General features: G+C 35.3%; 3 protein-coding genes and 1 long non-coding RNA gene across 5 annotated transcripts in view; all 4 read right to left on the reverse strand.

Annotated features, from left to right (window-relative positions):
- Nucleotides 1-10,761, reverse strand: part of LOC118265453 (apoptosis-resistant E3 ubiquitin protein ligase 1) — a 55,154-nt gene extending 44,393 nt beyond the window's left edge. For both annotated transcript variants that reach the window (XM_050705981.1, XM_050705980.1), the window contains exon 1: nucleotides 10,502-10,761. In XM_050705981.1, the coding sequence (XP_050561938.1) occupies nucleotides 10,502-10,667 (166 nt within the window). In that variant the 5' untranslated portion in view covers nucleotides 10,668-10,761. The remainder of the gene's footprint in view (nucleotides 1-10,501) is intronic.
- Nucleotides 1-17,693, reverse strand: part of LOC118265271 (3-oxoacyl-[acyl-carrier-protein] reductase FabG) — a 247,171-nt gene that overhangs the window by 20,701 nt on the left and 208,777 nt on the right. The window lies entirely within an intron of this gene.
- Nucleotides 2,591-8,391, reverse strand: LOC126912691 (uncharacterized). Its single transcript, XR_007707334.1, has 2 exons — nucleotides 7,332-8,391; nucleotides 2,591-2,724 (listed from the first exon to the last, which is right to left on the reverse strand). It is a non-coding gene; the product is annotated as an uncharacterized LOC126912691 (long non-coding RNA).
- On the reverse strand, nucleotides 11,536-17,692 carry LOC118264970 (peroxiredoxin-5, mitochondrial). Its single transcript, XM_035577647.2, has 3 exons — nucleotides 17,490-17,692; nucleotides 17,139-17,405; nucleotides 11,536-12,511 (listed from the first exon to the last, which is right to left on the reverse strand). The coding sequence occupies exons 1-3, from the start codon at nucleotides 17,592-17,594 to the stop codon at nucleotides 12,314-12,316; spliced, it is 570 nt and encodes a 189-aa protein (XP_035433540.1). The 5' UTR covers nucleotides 17,595-17,692; the 3' UTR covers nucleotides 11,536-12,313.

The following is a 17,693-nucleotide window of genomic DNA, read 5'->3' on the forward strand; positions in this document are numbered from 1 at the left end:
ATAACTCGACAACAGCTGAACAACAAAGATTAAATAAACTTTCAGCAACTAACGTGTGACACTGTGCCAAATTGAAAACTTAATGGAATTTTTAATTGCTTCGGTTAATCCGGGGCGATGGCTTTTATCTCACTTCGTGAAACAATTTATGTATCGGATATGCATAAATTTTTATTTACACATACGCCGTTGGTATTAAAAACAAACAAAGAAGTGGGTCACTGCAGCGCACACTTTTTGCGACCACGCTTTTTGTACCAGCAAATTGTTAAAGTTTTCAGCTTTACGTTACGTCATCATTGGTTTTCACATGGATAAAAGAAAGAGACTGGATTGGCCTTGTGGGCGGGCCACGCGTGCCGAGGGTGCGAGCCGGCGTACTGCGCGCTGTCATAACGCTCAAATGTTCATACTTACCGGCTAGCAATCGCTGTCATGTTTTGACAGCGTACGTATCTCCGCAAAAATATTATATTATGCCGTCTTGCGCTATTATAACGTGTCGGAAAAGAAACCAGGTGTGTAGCATAGCACGAGAAGGAATTTCTTTTCACCGGTAAGTCCAAAAACATAAAAATACGTGTGATATTTGTAATTATAACATTAGTATTATGAAATTTATAGACAAAAACGATATAATCGCAAGCAGACTAATAGTAATACATTGCTTGCGATAGATGAGTACAATCTTGCACTACGTGAGCAATCGCGCAATGTATGACGTCCATTGCGAGAGTCCCGAGTACCGAAACAAAAGCTCATTTCCACAAAATCTATGACATCGATAGTGTTGGGCAAATGTGTAATCAATGTCGATTGTTACTATGATACAGTCTATTATAATCAATAGCACACTTTATAATTTAAATAATAAGTATTATTTATTACGACTAATTAGTAATATAGATTTTGAGTGAGTTTTATGTTTTTATTTTTTTATAGAATGTGACATATGATTTATTTTAATATTATGTTTTAGGTTTCCAACAGATCCAGGTGTAACAAAATTGTGGATTGACATAACTGGTAGAATTATTTTTTTTTTCAAGTTCCACCACACAGATTAGAAACTGCGTATATTTTTATCTCCACCATATTTATACAGACATTGGTCTTAAAAACTAAGCTTATATAATAATTAATAGTATAATAAATTATGTAGCAAGTTACACGACCAGGTTTAAAACAATTGAAATGACAAGTGGTGGGATTCAGGAACCTAAACTAGGAAAACCTGTACTATGGGCTCCTGGATTCCAACTAAATGTAGCATATTTCGTTCGCAACATTTCGATGTTGATAATTACATAATGAAGTCTTCTCGTCAAAAATCCCGCAGTGTCTGAAGACCAGGATGTACAACCAGTGTGTGTTGCCAGTGATGACGTACGGTACCGAGACATGGTCCCTAACTGCTGGCCTTTTAGAAAGGCTCAGAGTCGCCCAGCGCGCGATGGAGAGAGCTATGCTCGGAGTATCTTTGCGCGACAAAATCCGAAATATGGAAATTCGCCAAAGAACAAGAGTTACAGACATAGCTCTCAAAATATGCAGGCTGAAGTGGCAATGGGCAGGCCACGTCGCTCGGAGGACTGATGACAGCTGAGCCAGGAAGGTGACTGAGTGGCGACCGCGGACCGGAAGACGCAGCGTGGGCAGACCTCCCACTAGGTGGACCGACGACATCGTCAGAGTGGCGGGGAGCCAGTGGATGCAGGTGGCGGCTTGTCGTTCTACGTGGAGGACCAAGGGGGAGGCCTTTGTTCAGCAGTAGACGTCTCTCGGCTGATGATGATGATGATGATGAATTACATAATAACAAAGTCAGGGAAAAGAAACTTAAAATTAGGCGTTTATCCGCACAATATCGCAATGTGTAATTCAGTAAGTAAACTGATTTTATTTTAGAAAATTTTAAATTAGTCTCTTTAAATCAGTTTTTTTGTCTAAAAATGGTGATATTTAAAATATCATCTTTCGTAAATTTAAAAAATAATATAACCATGTTTTTTCAATGTGTTCTGTACTTTATACAGATTATTGTAAATGTGAGAGCCCTGTAATTAGCTAAATTAGACTAGTAGAATGCATTTGTGTCAGCTTAGAGTTGTCATGCTCACTCAAAGGTCTCACTGGCGGTGGCACGGGCATTGGATCGTTCGATTCCCTGCAACATGGTTGAGTTGGACGGTGCTGGTGTACGTGTCATGTTGGTGAACGAGCGCTGTCAACTGGGACTGGTCAGCTCCAGACTGTATTAATTTTGTTGTTCTTAAGGTTTTTTTCTATCGCTTTGACTGAATATTAGTTTTACATTGTTCTCACATAATTCAAGCAATCGATGCAAAGAAAAGCAATGTTATCAAGAATTGTATTGTGAATCTAATTGAAAAAGATCGAACGAACAGATCTTCGATCTTCTCCATAGGAATCTACACTTTGGAACGAGCAAATAGCTTCACTAGAGGGCTGACCGACAGACAGACGTTATTAATATTATTATATTTGCTTTGACGTTCAAAAGTGCCTATGATTTATTTATTTTTTACTGATTTTTAACTTATTGAGTAATAAAATTGGTTTTAAAATTCAGTTATGTATTTTTTATTTATTTTACTTTTATTACTTGGTTTCTATTTCGCATGAATACAATTTCACAATATTCAACAATACTTGTAAAACAAAAACAAGATTACTTAAATTTTATCGATATCAACAATCGACCTTTGTCTCGCCCTAGCATACATGAGTTTTTATGCGTGTTAGAGTGTACGTCAAATGCAGTCATTGCGTTTGTGTGACAACCAATAGCAAATTCGAGATTTAAATGTGTGTTATTTATTTGTGGGGGTAATCCGCTCAGACATTGGTCTCTTGCTTGTAGTGAAATTAAAGGGTGGGAGAAACGGCGACACGCGTTCTGATACAAATCAGGAACTATTTCATTTCTACTCTCTTTATATGTTCTGTGGGTTTTCAGTTAGAAAGAAAAAAGAGCTTATTTGTTTTTCTGATTGATCGCCTTCTACAATTATTCTACCAATTGTATGATCTCATAAAATTTGTACCACAAACTTTTGTGACCCGATAAAGTTTATTCAAAAACATTAGGCGTTAAAGCTTGACACTTGGCTGAAACACAAAGCAGTAATGAAAGCTGCGGAGCGTGAGTGGTCAAACAAAGCGCGCCCCAAACGGTACAAGGCTAACATACGTCGGGGTCCGGTGAGCGAGGGCCTTTTGAATTACTTCCAAGTGGTGCTCGCCATGAGAGCTGCATTTAAGAGGCTTAAGTTATGAGCATAGCGAGTTAAATCTGTAGATAGTGCGGTTTTTGTCTACGGTAGCGGTTCTACCAATAACATGCCTTTTATGGTCAGTTTCACTAGCCTCTGAACCAATTCATGAATATGATTTCATCACAAATCGGTAGTGATTTCTACGAACCTTGTTGGACCAAAGTGTGATTTTAGATAAATTATTCAATCCCTCTGATTCGGACAATCTAGTGTCTGTTCACTGTTGTTTTTTTATAGTATTAGCCGATAGACGAACTGACGGATCACCTAATGGTAAGCAATCGCCGTCGACAATGAACACCCGATACACTAGAGGCGTTACACGTGCGTTGCCCGCCTCTTAAGGGTCAGGAATTTATGGGTTGTTGGGGATTCGGGGATTGAGAAAATTGGGAAGGTGGGGATTTGGGCCTCCGGTAACCTCACACACACAAGGAAACACAACGCAAGCGTAATTTCACGTCGGTTTTCTGTGAGGCCGTGGTATTATTCCGGTCGATCCGGCCCATTCGTACCGAAGCATGGCTCTCCCACACTTAAATGTTATTCTATGTTATGTTATTCTTCTTATCATTTTTCTGTTTGTACTTTGGATTATGATCCTTGTATTAATTGATTACAATTCTTATTTGAATCGATATTGAATCACGCCACTGTCCGATGCGCACACGTGCGTTGGTTTGCAGTTTTTTCAATTAGATAGCATGTGCGCATGTGAAATACCTACTAAAGTTATTTCACTAGCATGTAACTATTTAATATTATCTGTAAATGGATTCCGAGTTTATGCGAAAGACATTTATATTGAAATCTCTCCTGAATTCCCTATTAATATCAGTCCATTACTCATACTAAACTAAGCACTCCGTAGAGACTTATATCTCAAAGAAAATAATGAAAATTACTTATAAGAAGAAATTAACATGAAAATGTAATTGCCCGCTGCCGCTCAACACTCTACTCTCTACCATATTTCATCCGCCTACTAAACTGTAATCAACGGCGGGCCATAAACTTGCTAGTTTTCACGTAAAGTTTGCAATCTAATTAAAACCACCATAATTATACGACAACTACTAACGAAGGACATTATTTTTTCATTGCGGTCGACCCTTATTTGCCTTGAAATAGGTTAAATAGTTTTTCAGAAACTACTCGAGCAATTACAATTTACGGTCAAACGATTCTTCACATTCTTGATTAATTAGGAACGAAAATATTCCGAAAACTAGTGCTTATTAATAGTAAATTAGTAAGACCTAAATGTAATTTAGAGTATTTTTAGCGTATGGCTTAAGCAAAAGTATTTGCGGGGTTTTGCGCGGACTTAACCAGAACAGTCGAAGATAAAGTTGGCAATACCAATTAATATCACAACTTTCACAATAATTCCTAACAACTTTGGCTAATCTCCTCTCTGTGCCCGATAAGCTACGGCAGCGGACGAACCAGGAAATATCAGCAACCATTGCAAAACTTCTTCAACAACAATTCCCAGGAGTTGTTCCCGTGTAACTTGGACCAATCATACGATGAGTGCTGTTTGCAATTAGTTTCTTTTTCATACTTTTTAATATCTGAGCATTAAAGCATTGTATTACAAGTACGATATTAATCTGCGCGACGTTTTATCCCCTTCAGCGGCAGACTGTTATGCAACAACTGAAGTTGGACATTCAAATATTTAAGCGATTTCGTCCCTCAGCGGTAATATTTTAGAGACAATTTGATCCAGATAAATGATTCCGATTTCGGCTTAGGTATTACTTTTCATCGTGCGAATAGCTATAAAAATGCCATTAAACTTGGATTTGTTTAGATACACGATTAACTTAGTCAAATCAGGTCTTTCAAAATTAGATCTCAAAGATCGGTCTTATAGTAGCTTCTATCAGTAAGCAGCTTGATACCCGAAGAACTTTAGTCGTTAAACCAATGAAACATGTAATAAAGCTCTCAAGAGACCTATATGAATTGACTTAGTACCAAATTTTAAACGAATTTCCTCTCGCAAGTACCATAAACGGTCTCTAAGTACCCAATTACAGCGCGCAGACGATATGAGCGTGCAATTATGGCTGCACGACCCGCATGTAATGTCTTCTTTAAAGAGCTCAATGTCTAATTAAAAATCTTTTCGGGAAGGTCTTTCTTAATAGAGAAATTTTCCCTGAAATTATTAAATTATCAAGGAACTAAAGATTGGGGAGAAAGTTAAATTAAGCACTGACATTTAAAATCCTTACAGAAGAGTTAAAGAGTTGTTGAAACTTTGAAAGTTACAAACGTAGGTAAATATTTAACTTATTAAGGACCCATTCGTTGAGGTAGTCCATGGATAAAAGAAAGAGACTGGATTGGCCTTGTGGGCGGGCCACGCGCGCCGAGGGTGCGAACGAACGTACATAACCCTGTCATAACGCTTAAATGTTCATACTTACCGGCTAGCAATCGCTGTCATGTTTTGACAGCGTACGTATCTCCGCAAAAATATTATATTATGCCGTCTTGCGCTATTATAACGTGTCGGAAAAGAAGCCAGGTGTGTAGCATAGCACGAGAAGGAATTTCTTTTCACCGGTAAGTCCAAAATCATAAAAATACTTGTGATATTTGTAATTATAACATTAGTATTATGAAATTTATAGACAAAAACGATATAATCGCAAGCAGACTAATAGTAATACATTGCTTGCGATAGATGAGTACAATCTTGCACTACGTGAGCAATCGCGCAATGTATGACGTCCATTGCGAGAGTCCCGAGTACCGAAACAAAAGTTCATTTCCACAAAATCTATGACATCGATAGTGTTGGGCAAATTTGTAATCAATGTCGATTGTTACTATGATACAGTCTATTATAATCAATAGCACACTTTATAATTAAAATAATAAGAATTATTTATTACGACTAATTAGTAATATAGATTTTGAGTGAGTTTTATGTTTTTTTTTTTTTTATAGAATGTGACATATGATTTATTTTAATATTATGTTTTAGGTTTCCAACAGATCCAGGTGTAAGAAAATTGTGGATTGACACAACTGGTAGAATTAATTGGATTCCTACTAAATGTAGCATATTTCGTTCGCAACATTTCGATGTTGATAATTACGTAATAACAAAGTCAGGGAAAAGAAACTTAAAATTAGGCGTTTATCCGCACAATATCGCAATGTGTAATTCAGTAAGTAAACTGATTTTATTTTAGAAAATTTTAAATTAGTCTCTTTAAATCAGTTTTTTTGTCTAAAAATGGCGATATTTAAAATATCATCTTTCGTAAATTTAAAAAATGAAATAATATAACCATGTTATTTCAATGTGTTCTGTACTTTATACAAATTATTGTAAATGTGAGAGCCCTGTAATTAGCTAAATTAGACTAGTAGAATGCATTTGTGTCAGCTTAGAGTTGTCATGCTCACTCAAAGGTCTCATTGGCGGTGGCACGGGCATTGGATCGTTCGATTCCCTGCAACATGGTTGAGTTGGACGGTGCTGGTGTACGTGCCATGTTGGTGAATGAGCGCTGTCAACTGGGACTGGTCAGCTCCAGACTGTATTAATTTTGTTGTTCTTAAGGTTTTTTTCTATCGCTTTGACTGAATATTAGTTTTACATTGTTCTCACATAGTTCAAGCAATCGATGCAAAGAAAAGCAATGTTATCAAGAATTGTATTGTGAATCTAATTGAAAAAGATCGAACGAACAGATCTTCGATCTTCTCCATAGGAATCTACACTTTGGAACGAGCAAATAGCTTCACTAGAGGGCTGACCGGCAGACAGACGTTATTAATATTATTATATTTGCTTTGACGTTCAAAAGTGCCTATGATTTTTTTTTTACAGATTTTTTACTTATTGAGTAATAAAATTGGTTTTAAAATTCAGTTATGTATTTTTTATTTATTTTACTTTTATTACTTGGTTTCTATTCCGCATGAATACAATTTTACAATATTCAACAATACTTGTAAAACAAAAACAAGATTACTTAAATTTTATCGATATCAACAATCGACCTTTCTCTCGCCCTAGCATACATGAGTTTTTATGCGTGTTAGAGTGTACGTCAAATGCAGTCATTGCGTTTGTGTGACAACCAATAGCAAATTCGAGACTTAAATGTGTGTTATTTATTTGTGGGGGTAATCCGCTCAGACATTGGTCTCTTGCTTGTAGTGAAATTAAAGGGTGGGAGAAACGGCGACACGCGTTATGATACAAATCAGGAACTATTTCATTTCTACTCTCTTTATATGTTCTGTGAGGTAGTCCATCTGACCTTTAATCTCTAAAAATAATTCTGATATACACAAATTGCAATTGGTAACCGTTTGATAAACGCCCATAAAGAAGATAAAGGATGCCAGCATCCCAATGGATTCTGTTAAATAAAGCTATTCATCACGTTCACGACACCACTGGGCCAAAATGGCTCGGAAAATATTTTCGCCAGCAACTGTTAATCACTGGACACTTTTTAAATGTCAAAGGTGAGCTTATATGTGAGGGTTCGAAGAGGATATTACGCTTCGAGAGATAATAGGGCTTCGTACAGGTGAGAGTGAAAAATAAGACATAGTAAATGAATTGCCGATGCATCATAGTGAAGTTCGAGAGATGGCTTCAACGGCAAATAACCAACCGATGAAAGATGGAAGACTTATGAAATAGATTTGTAAGGTATGTGTACAATTAAATAACAAGAAACCAAATAACTTTTCCATTCTCAACTCCACGCAAAAGTAAATGGATATACGTGTGCTGAAATCCAAATCGAGCATTGTAGATAACGCAGTGCACGACACAACGCTGAAGGGATTAACCAGACAATGGTACTGCGAAACCTTGTTACGTGCAACTTGTCAGGCAAACGTCAACTTTAATCCCGCTGACTTAGGTCCCAACTCGATTAACAGGATTGTTTGTTTGTACAGGCTATTAATGTTACTTCTGGGGACCCTCTCAAGTTATTAGTATTGTGTCATGAATACTGTCGCCAAAATGAATTTGATTACATTTTTTTTATAATTATTGCCGCATGATTAATACCCGCTGCAATTTATTGAACTTTAAGTTTATTTTTGGTTTGACGCACCGCTTAGTCACGTCCCGGATACAATGTTGTGCAAAAAATGACAAAAACAAGTCCTGAAATATTTCTGCATTCGAGTTCATTCAACGTTGTATTGTGCGCTTCGTACAGCTTGCAAGCTACATAAACCTACCTGAAAACTGGGATACTCCGGACAGCATAGATAGCCCCGAATGCCGGCTGTTGGAAGGATGGATCATCCCTATGGAATATATCTCGGAGTCCTCGAATTGCCACATGGTGTACGTTTACAGTTCAATTGACATTAATTATCTAAACCGAGTTAACTGCCTTCACCACTGACAATCCCCGAACAAAGAAAACTCACTCTGATCAAAAATTAAAACGAGATTAAATAGATTAGTCGATAAATATAATTTTAATTGATACCAACTGTGTTTTCTAACACAATTTGAATAAAAACGATCATAATATTAAGCTGATGTGTGGTGATATGCATGAGTAGAGCGACGTCCGCACGGCACGGAGGGTGCGACGCGACTGAAAGAGCGGTCTTTGTATTTGTTTGCCGGCGGGGTGGAGGGTGGCGGATGGTGGTGGCGGGTGGCTACGTCACAACCGCCCCTCACGCCTGGGCCCGCGGGATCTCTACAGATACTGATATCATTTTTCTGCCGCGGCATTCTCGCTTTCATCACGTTAATAGGATTATGATCATAATCTGACTACACAAGGGATCAAATGTAATTTTTACTTTCAACATTTTCAAGCATGTTAACTGGCACAATGAAGTGGTCATTGAACTATAGCAGTTATGAATATAACAATTTGGTAGAACTTACATATAGATAAGAAAAGATAATTAGTTACGCCTAATGCTTTGATTAGTAAAAAATATAAACTTGAACTTTATGATCTTCACATAAGTTGCCTTATGTACAACTATTTTATTGTATTTTGTACATTAAAGATTAAATAAATGAATATATACATGAGAAATAAAAAAAAATACATTTTTCATTTCTAGACATAGGAAACTGAGACAAATTTTATAGTAACAGAGCCCAACATTGTTGATACATAGGCCTTAGCACTGGAGACAAAATAAGTAACTAAGCTGCCCTACTAAACTACAGGAAAAAATTAAGTACAATGTAAAGTTATTATATTAATAAAACAAAAACAATACCAGTTAAATGTTCAGAGTTGTATTAAACTTGAACATTTATTGAAGAATCCAATTAAGAAACACTGGAGAGAAAAGAAATAAAAACTTGAGTGTATTTCCAGCCAGTGATATAGTCAGTACATCTTGTTTTTCAAGTACATGCCTTACATTCAGCCTGTTCAATGCTATTCACTTTTTATAGTACCTTCCACACTGAGTCACACAAACCCTAATGCTGTAGGAATCATGTGTCATCTTAGTCTATCAAAATAAAAAAAAGAAATGGTTTTACAATGTAAGATTCTAATAATGGAACATATTGCTTTTATTTTTCTTTTTTTAAATCATATTTTCACATGCTTTATGTTGCCAGCAATATTAACTGCATCATAAAATAATTATTTTCTGATTAAGTATCCTGAAAATTAAACTATTCTCATTTATCTTATCAAAAAATAATAAAATATTTATTGCTTTAGATAAGTAGTTTTATATGGTGTGGTTATCTAACACCTGAAGTTCACTATCAGTAACTAACTAGGAAGTTAAATGGGTTTTACTCAAAGAGAAATATCTTCTAGAAAAACTATTAATTAAATAATAAAAGCACACCCTAAGAGCATTTCAGGTACAAATAAACCTGTCGGCCTGGGCGAAGAGTCAATACACTACATTATATTAAGTCTTCTATGGTCCTTTAGATCCTAGGACCTCAAAAACTTCACCCAAAGAGTAGCTCAGCAGTGAAAATTAATGAATGTAAAATTCAACAGACATTATATTACTAAATCGTTCCCTTGACATTTGCCGGTCAGTATAATTAAATAGAGTACGCAAAATTAGACTATAACTAGGTATATGTACCCAACCCAACACATACCAACCAGTCTCTTAGCATAGTGTTATTTCTGTTATTTACACTGCATTTGGACATACAGTTAGCTTGACTACATTCTAGTACTCACCATATTCTCTGAAGAGCTTCTTATATTCACTAAGATCGTTCTGGTCCAGCCATTCGTCGACCAGCGCACTTTCATCGTCAAAAATTTCAGTAAATACAACTCTAACTAAATATATAAGTGAACACATAAACAATATTGTGCCAAAGTAATGTACCCGTTTATACATGTTTAAAGTTCTTGGTCATAATGCCATCTTCAGTTATATTTTTTAATAAATAAACATTACTAAAATGAGGACGGCCTCAATAATTTGTTTTGATTGTGTCAATGTCAATATCAAGTTGTCAAATTTGACGTTGCCAAATTTCCAGTTTCATAGTTAGGTTTTTGAGCATAAGCAATAAACAATTTTAAATAAACAACAAACAAATAACGGATTTTACGATTATAAATTATGAAAACACATAAATCTCACTAAAATTTGACGTTTTAGTACTAAATATGCCTATAATTTTACAAAAACGGACGTTCATCATTTGTGAAGGAAGGTCAATGTCGAAAGTTTTATGCCACATTTGTTTCTTGTACGAAACATGGAACGTTTTGCATTATTGACTTTTTTGCGCACATTTCAGGGTTGCAAATGTTGCAAAAAATTACATTGTCTATTTATTATTGAAATATTTAAGCTGCTACCTAGATTGGCATTCGATTTTTTCTATTTTATTCCTATATTTCGAGTTAGTAATAAGTATATCAGACACCTGTACACAGTAAATATATGTGTTAAAGTTATTGGAGCTAAGTATATTCAAGTATTTATTGCATCCATAATGTATATGTACACAGGTGTTGGAAAATACAGTATTAATTGTATTATTTAATTCAAAAAGTCATTCATTGATTCTTCTCATTTGTATTTTATATATCTAATATCTATTAGGTATTTTGTTTGTTTAACGTATTGGGCTCAGAATACAGAATACTGTGACATTTTGAAACCACTAAAATTAATAATTAAACTTATAATGCCGTCTGTATTCAAATTAAGTTTGACTACAAAGGGAGTTTTTAATTAAATAAAACGCTTAATGTATTTATTACTAGTCTATTTATATAATTCATTTTTTTTGATATCACAAAAAGTGCTCGTAAAGTTTTTGAGCTGCATAAAGCTAGGTGTAAGATCACAAATTACGAAGGGGTCATAATTTTAATTCCAAGTAAAATTAACGCCATACACATCGTCTTGTATGCTTGAAATGTGTTATTACCATCAGATATGCTCGCTTACAAGTCGTTATACGCTTAAAAATTGACCATTGTACCAGTTCCTCTTAATAACTACATTCATTTTGAAACAATAAAAAAATTACGTTGATTTTATTCTTAATTTAATTCAATATAAAATGAAATAAAAACAAACGTCTGTTTCAAATTATAGTTGAATAAACAGAAATGTATAAAAATTCAATATTTTTATACAAAAAAAAGTAAAACGTCAAAATAAAAACGGTGTATAAAAAAAAATCAAAAACAAAAAAGTCAGCTTAGCTTTAAAAACTGCCGACTGAAAGGCATTCACATAATTGGCATACAGGATGGTGCGACAGGCGCTTTGCGAAGTCTGGGGGTAAAGGCCATTCCAAACACACAAATCGCAGCTAAACCCAGCGCTGTTCAAATTTCAAGAAATATCCATGCATTCCGTCTAAACATACTTAAATGCAAGAATTACATTATCACGACGTATATAGATGTCGTTCTTATGTTAAAGGTATAGGTACTCGTAAATTCGTAGGAGTGCGATGGAAAAGGGCACTAATTTTAAGATTAGGGAATGGACCTCTACGTAGTCTAGTCATCTATAGTTTACGACTTGACTTTGAGTTTGTCAGCCAAAGAGCATGATAGGCCAGTGCCATCGGGCTCCACGTTCAGTTGTTCCACTTTGCTGTCCTTGATGACCATGGAGAAGCGCTTGGCACGGTATCCGCCAAGGGGAGGCAGGTTGATGCCAAGGTCCAACGCTTTGATGAACGCACCGGAGGGGTCAGCCAGCATCCGGATCTGTAAATGTGTACGAGCTTGTTTATACAATCTGTTACGTGAACACGCTGCTATTGTGCATGTTTTTGTTTAAATATTGTTACTTAAGTACCTAAAGATAACTCTGGCTACTTCAATTCTTCCCTATCAATCGTTTACCTACTCATTTTTCATACATTTCTACTTATATCGACATATTATTATTTGATAAATGATAAAAATACGGTGCCAAATATTGAAGTAACTTGTATTAAATTGTAAGTTTTATATTTACGAGCGAAAGAAAGGTTACACATAAAGCCACAACTGAAGGTTTCCAGCATTCGCTTAAATAATGTAATTAGTTACGTGACAGAGTGAAGTTAATTAAGGTTCCGCCTTTCAGTGTCGCTTTTAGTAATATTATTTTGGTACTAGATAATATTGGCAGTTGCCGACATTGAGGTCGGCACACTCGGCCCGCTGCTCTAAAGTATACAATATCATGACATGTCAACATGCGACGGCACGGATTTAGCTATTTATGAAAATTGGTATTGTGGCACACCACAAGTATTTTATCATTTTCCAAAGTTCCTGCAATTCACTAAATAGGTTTTTGATCAAACTGAGACTTGGAAATCTAATAACGGAAGCCAATAAAAGTGAAGAGATCGTAATAAAAGCTACATCACCAAGAATTACTTAAATCAGTACCTACGGTGAAATTAAATACAGTGGAAATAGACCTACTTTATAGTCCGATCGCCTGCTTTTGCTTAATATATCATCAGGTATTCATACGCTATGTTTGTGGTTGCATGGCAGGTATAATTAAATGTACACTTTATCCATATTATATGCATATTGCATGCGGTTGGAACGGTCTAAATTAAGTCCGCACTGTTCTACGATCAATACACCGTGCTCACAGTGGAGCCGAGTTCAAAGCCTTTCATTTCACTATTGACTGGAGCTATTCAATTAAATCCAATTTGTAAACTATTCTCTGTTTACTGTATAATAGAATTTGTAGGGGCGAAGTTTTAAGATATTCCAGTACTCGAACAATGACCATGATCCTTTCCTACAAGTGCTGTAGATTGTTTCGATAGAGTTGTGGTTACAAAATTGATTGCTAAGCATAAATATCTTGTTTAAAAATCTTATAAGAAATGTTCATCAAATTGGACTTTTTAATGGGAAAAAAGCATTTGTGACATTAAATTACCAAGCGAAAAGTGGACCAATTCTATAAACTTCTAGTATTTCGAGGAAAATAACAAGTACTTCAACAGTATAATGAGCGATGTATCGATCGAAGTAATTTATTCTAAATTGCTGACTTCAATGTCGAACCACTTTAATACAATTACCTGCCTACAGGTATAATATACCTACGGTAAATAAAAGAGTGGAAAGAAATAATGAAATCATATTAATATTTAACTTGCAGACAGCAATATTTTGTTAATTAAGTGCAAACAAATATCACGATAATTTGCTTTAGGTACACGGAAATTTAATTCAGTAGCAAAGTATAAAAAAATCGATCGATAGCTATTCAAAATCTCAAAACCTTTATCCAACCAGTGATATTAGGTAATTACGAATTTTAACCAGATCTTTCGACCAGGCTTCATCTAATATCCTGAAATAAATCAAAGAAAGAACAGACAAGAGACCTGAAATCCAGGACATTGGAAGCCAGGCGTTTAAACGGATTTACATTAAAAAGTGTAGTAAAAGCTCGGAAATTAACGAGCTACGTGAGCTGCCGTTTTACACTTTAACGGGATTATCCGATTTTATAGACGTTTAAGCTACGTAGTCGAAGGTGCGTGCTTAAATCCGCAATGAAGCCTTTTCAAATAACATCGCAGTAACAAAGAGAATGAGTAGAAAAATCTTATTTGATTGGGGTATTAATTAATTGATCTTGTTTGCACTTTCATCACAATTAAAGGTCTTTTAACCAGAGTTAGTGATTATTTGGTCTATATTTGGTTAGAATTTTCATTAAACATTCGGGAGTTCTAACTTAACATACTAACAGTCATAAACATAAGCATAACTAGGTCTGCATAGGTTTAGGACCATATAGTAGATTTTATTGTAAAAGCTCGCAGCTCGCCCGCTTTCTAGGCACACTCGAAGTATCTTGAACTAAGAGCTTCTACTTGAAACCTTGTTTGGATCTTAGCTTTGGTCTACATAAAGCTTTGTATGCCATCATACAGTACCTAAGACTAACTATAGACTAAGAATATCGACTCGAATATATTTTCTTCTGTGTATGATTGCAAACAAAGTCGGCAAAACTATCGACAAACTAATCTATCATATTCCGTACCAAATGGAATTGCTGGGGAAAGTTATTTGGTTTCGGAATTTTCTTTAACCCGAAAAAACTGAATAAGATTTGGTGCTCAATCTATACACACGTAGGTATAGATTGAGCACCGAAACTTATTCAGTTTGGCTACGGGGCTTTACATGATGCCAAATAATATCTTTAGTGTAGCTCAACTTAAACAATAATCGTTCTTACAGTACTAAATTAAGTCAAGAGATCTTATTTCTTTTGCTAGTTCGATTCAAGGCGACCATTCATTGTCATTGCTAGCAAGAATCAATATCAGTAAATTGTACAAAGTTTAAAACGTGGCATCAACTTGAATAATTTAGCAATCAAAAGGCCGGAGGTCGTCGCAAGTGGGGCGTATTGATTTCATAATGAGTTCTGTCGCCGGCCGCCGGCCCGACCGCTTTTATCGTCCATTATAACTAAACATCTACATTTTTTCGCCATTTTCCCGGTCATTACGTTTATTGACAAATTGAGTGAAAGTAAACAGCTAACTGTTTGCGCGGTCATTTAATTAGAATCTTTCCCATTTTCTGTAAAGGGAGATTCAAGTTAATAGACGGAGATGGAAAAGCTTTTGGCTTTTGTGTGGCTATATGGGTACAAACAAAGATTGTTAGCCATTTTTTCAGACGATTTGCGTAAATACCTAAAATGTAAATAACACGAATAACACAATAATCAAATAGATAGACGTCTACTTATTTTGCCAGGCTGCTTAAATCATGTTAACAGATACACAAATTCTGTAAGTGGCCTAAATACAACTGCTGAAACTAAATAATATCTACCTACTTCACGATCAGGGGCAGATAGTACTAAAGTTGAGGTAAATTATGATGCAATAAGATTTAATGGTAAAAACTTGCAGGATTCTCATTCGCCTTGCAGGGTTAACAAACTTATGGCACGCAAACCATAGGCCACACGCGACGACGCGACACAAATATAGTCGCGGCATACATAAGGTTTCATTACAAAATAAATTAGGTACTATATGATAAACTTCCACCTGTGAGGATTGTTTGACGATAAAAATGTAGGTACTAGGTACTTACTAGCATAATATGTGTGGGGTTTAATGATTTCTAATATTCATAGGTAGATAGAATATTCTTGCTCCTTACTATGAAATATTAATATTAAAAGAGACTATAATACTATAAAGTTAATAAGTTTCAATTAGTCATTTGAGACCAATTTTCAGTAGAACCTTGATACTTCAACCTTCAATACTTCATTCAGTAGAAAAGATATTAAGTGATTTTTATTCACTTAGTGTTCAATGTCATGATTTGCAGTTTTATTGTAATGTCGTAATTAATTTGCTAGATTAACTATTCTTACACTAACATGTAACAAGTCATGGGCCATACACTACTGGATTTTTGATAGTCAAATGTTGATTTATGACAGCAAAACTATGATCGTTGTGTATCTAAGTTGATGTTTTTCTATATTTTTTTCAGTACAAGACTCTAGGGGGCATCTTATTGGCTGCCATCCAATATTAGTCTTTGATACAAGCTAGTCTAGAATATCTAGTGGCCCTAGATGTTGAGAGACACTCAACTTTTGAACTAGACAACAAGATTCAAGTTGATAAACCTCGCTGATGAAATGAATTTATTAAAAATATAAAACTTATCACTCTGTTGACTGACCTTGTTAACATTTACTCAGATATGATGTTGTCAAAATATGTTACTTACAGCTCTCTAATTTTACCACAATAACTATTTTCTTTTTTTTTTCATTATATTATCATTATTTCATTATAATTATTTATTTATTTGATTGTCTGTACCTAAACTGTATTCTAATTTGAATACTACTACATTCTAATTTGAAAACTTCTGTGAGAATTCTTAAAAAACAATAAGTCTGAACCAAAATATCTAGTTATTTATGGTAACAGTATTTTTTTTTTTTAATTGAACTTGCTACCATTATGTTTTCTGATCCTATTTTTATTTATTTAATTCTATTACCCATTAATGTATTTCAAATATATCTGTGTAGTAGCCTAATGTTTAATTAATGAATATGTTGTTCTACTGTTTCTATTACTACTAGCTTCTTGACCTATGACATTATGATTGTAGTTAGTCAAGTAGGAGATATCAATGTAGGTCCCTTATCTCAAGGTTACTACTGACAACCTAGGACTTATTTCTAGAAGACCTGTACCAAACTATTCATGTTATAGGAAAAAACAATATTTTCAAACATGTGTATAAAAAGAAATTGGCAAGTTGTACCAAGTAATTAAGAAGTTACAGGAAGAGTAGCTGCTCTTACCTTTCCCTTAGTCTTGTGTTGGGCCCCCCAGGCCGCCATAACATAAGGATCGTTGATCGACACGCACACTATCTCGTCAACACCTTCCGTCTTCATCTTGTCCGCATTCTGCACGTAACCCGGCAAGTGGGTTTTTGAGCACCCTGGGGTAAATGCGCCAGGGACAGCAAACAGCACCACTGTTTTCCCAGCGGTCAAATCACATACGTTCACTTTGTTAGCCGGGGAATCTTCAAACAAATCCGATACCGGCAGATTGTCACCAACCTAAACACACGGAAACATTATTCATTATATATCACATAAGCCGGCTATTATATAAGCTTTAAACACTATATTCCACAAGATTACCTTTATGGGTGCCATGGCTATGTACGAAGTGTGTAGCGCTCGACCGATCGCTCGCCTTGACGATGCTGTTGTAAGACGAATAATAGAAGTGCCGGTGGGAAACATTTGTAGAAGCGGGTTATGTATTTTTTATTATCTTCGTTTTATCGATCCTTTCAGTCAACAGATGATAAAATCTGCTGACCTTTTGAAATATGAAATAAG

Source organism: Spodoptera frugiperda, chromosome 28 (genome assembly GCF_023101765.2).
Source record: "Spodoptera frugiperda isolate SF20-4 chromosome 28, AGI-APGP_CSIRO_Sfru_2.0, whole genome shotgun sequence".
Classification (NCBI taxonomy): Eukaryota; Metazoa; Arthropoda; class Insecta; order Lepidoptera; family Noctuidae; genus Spodoptera; species Spodoptera frugiperda.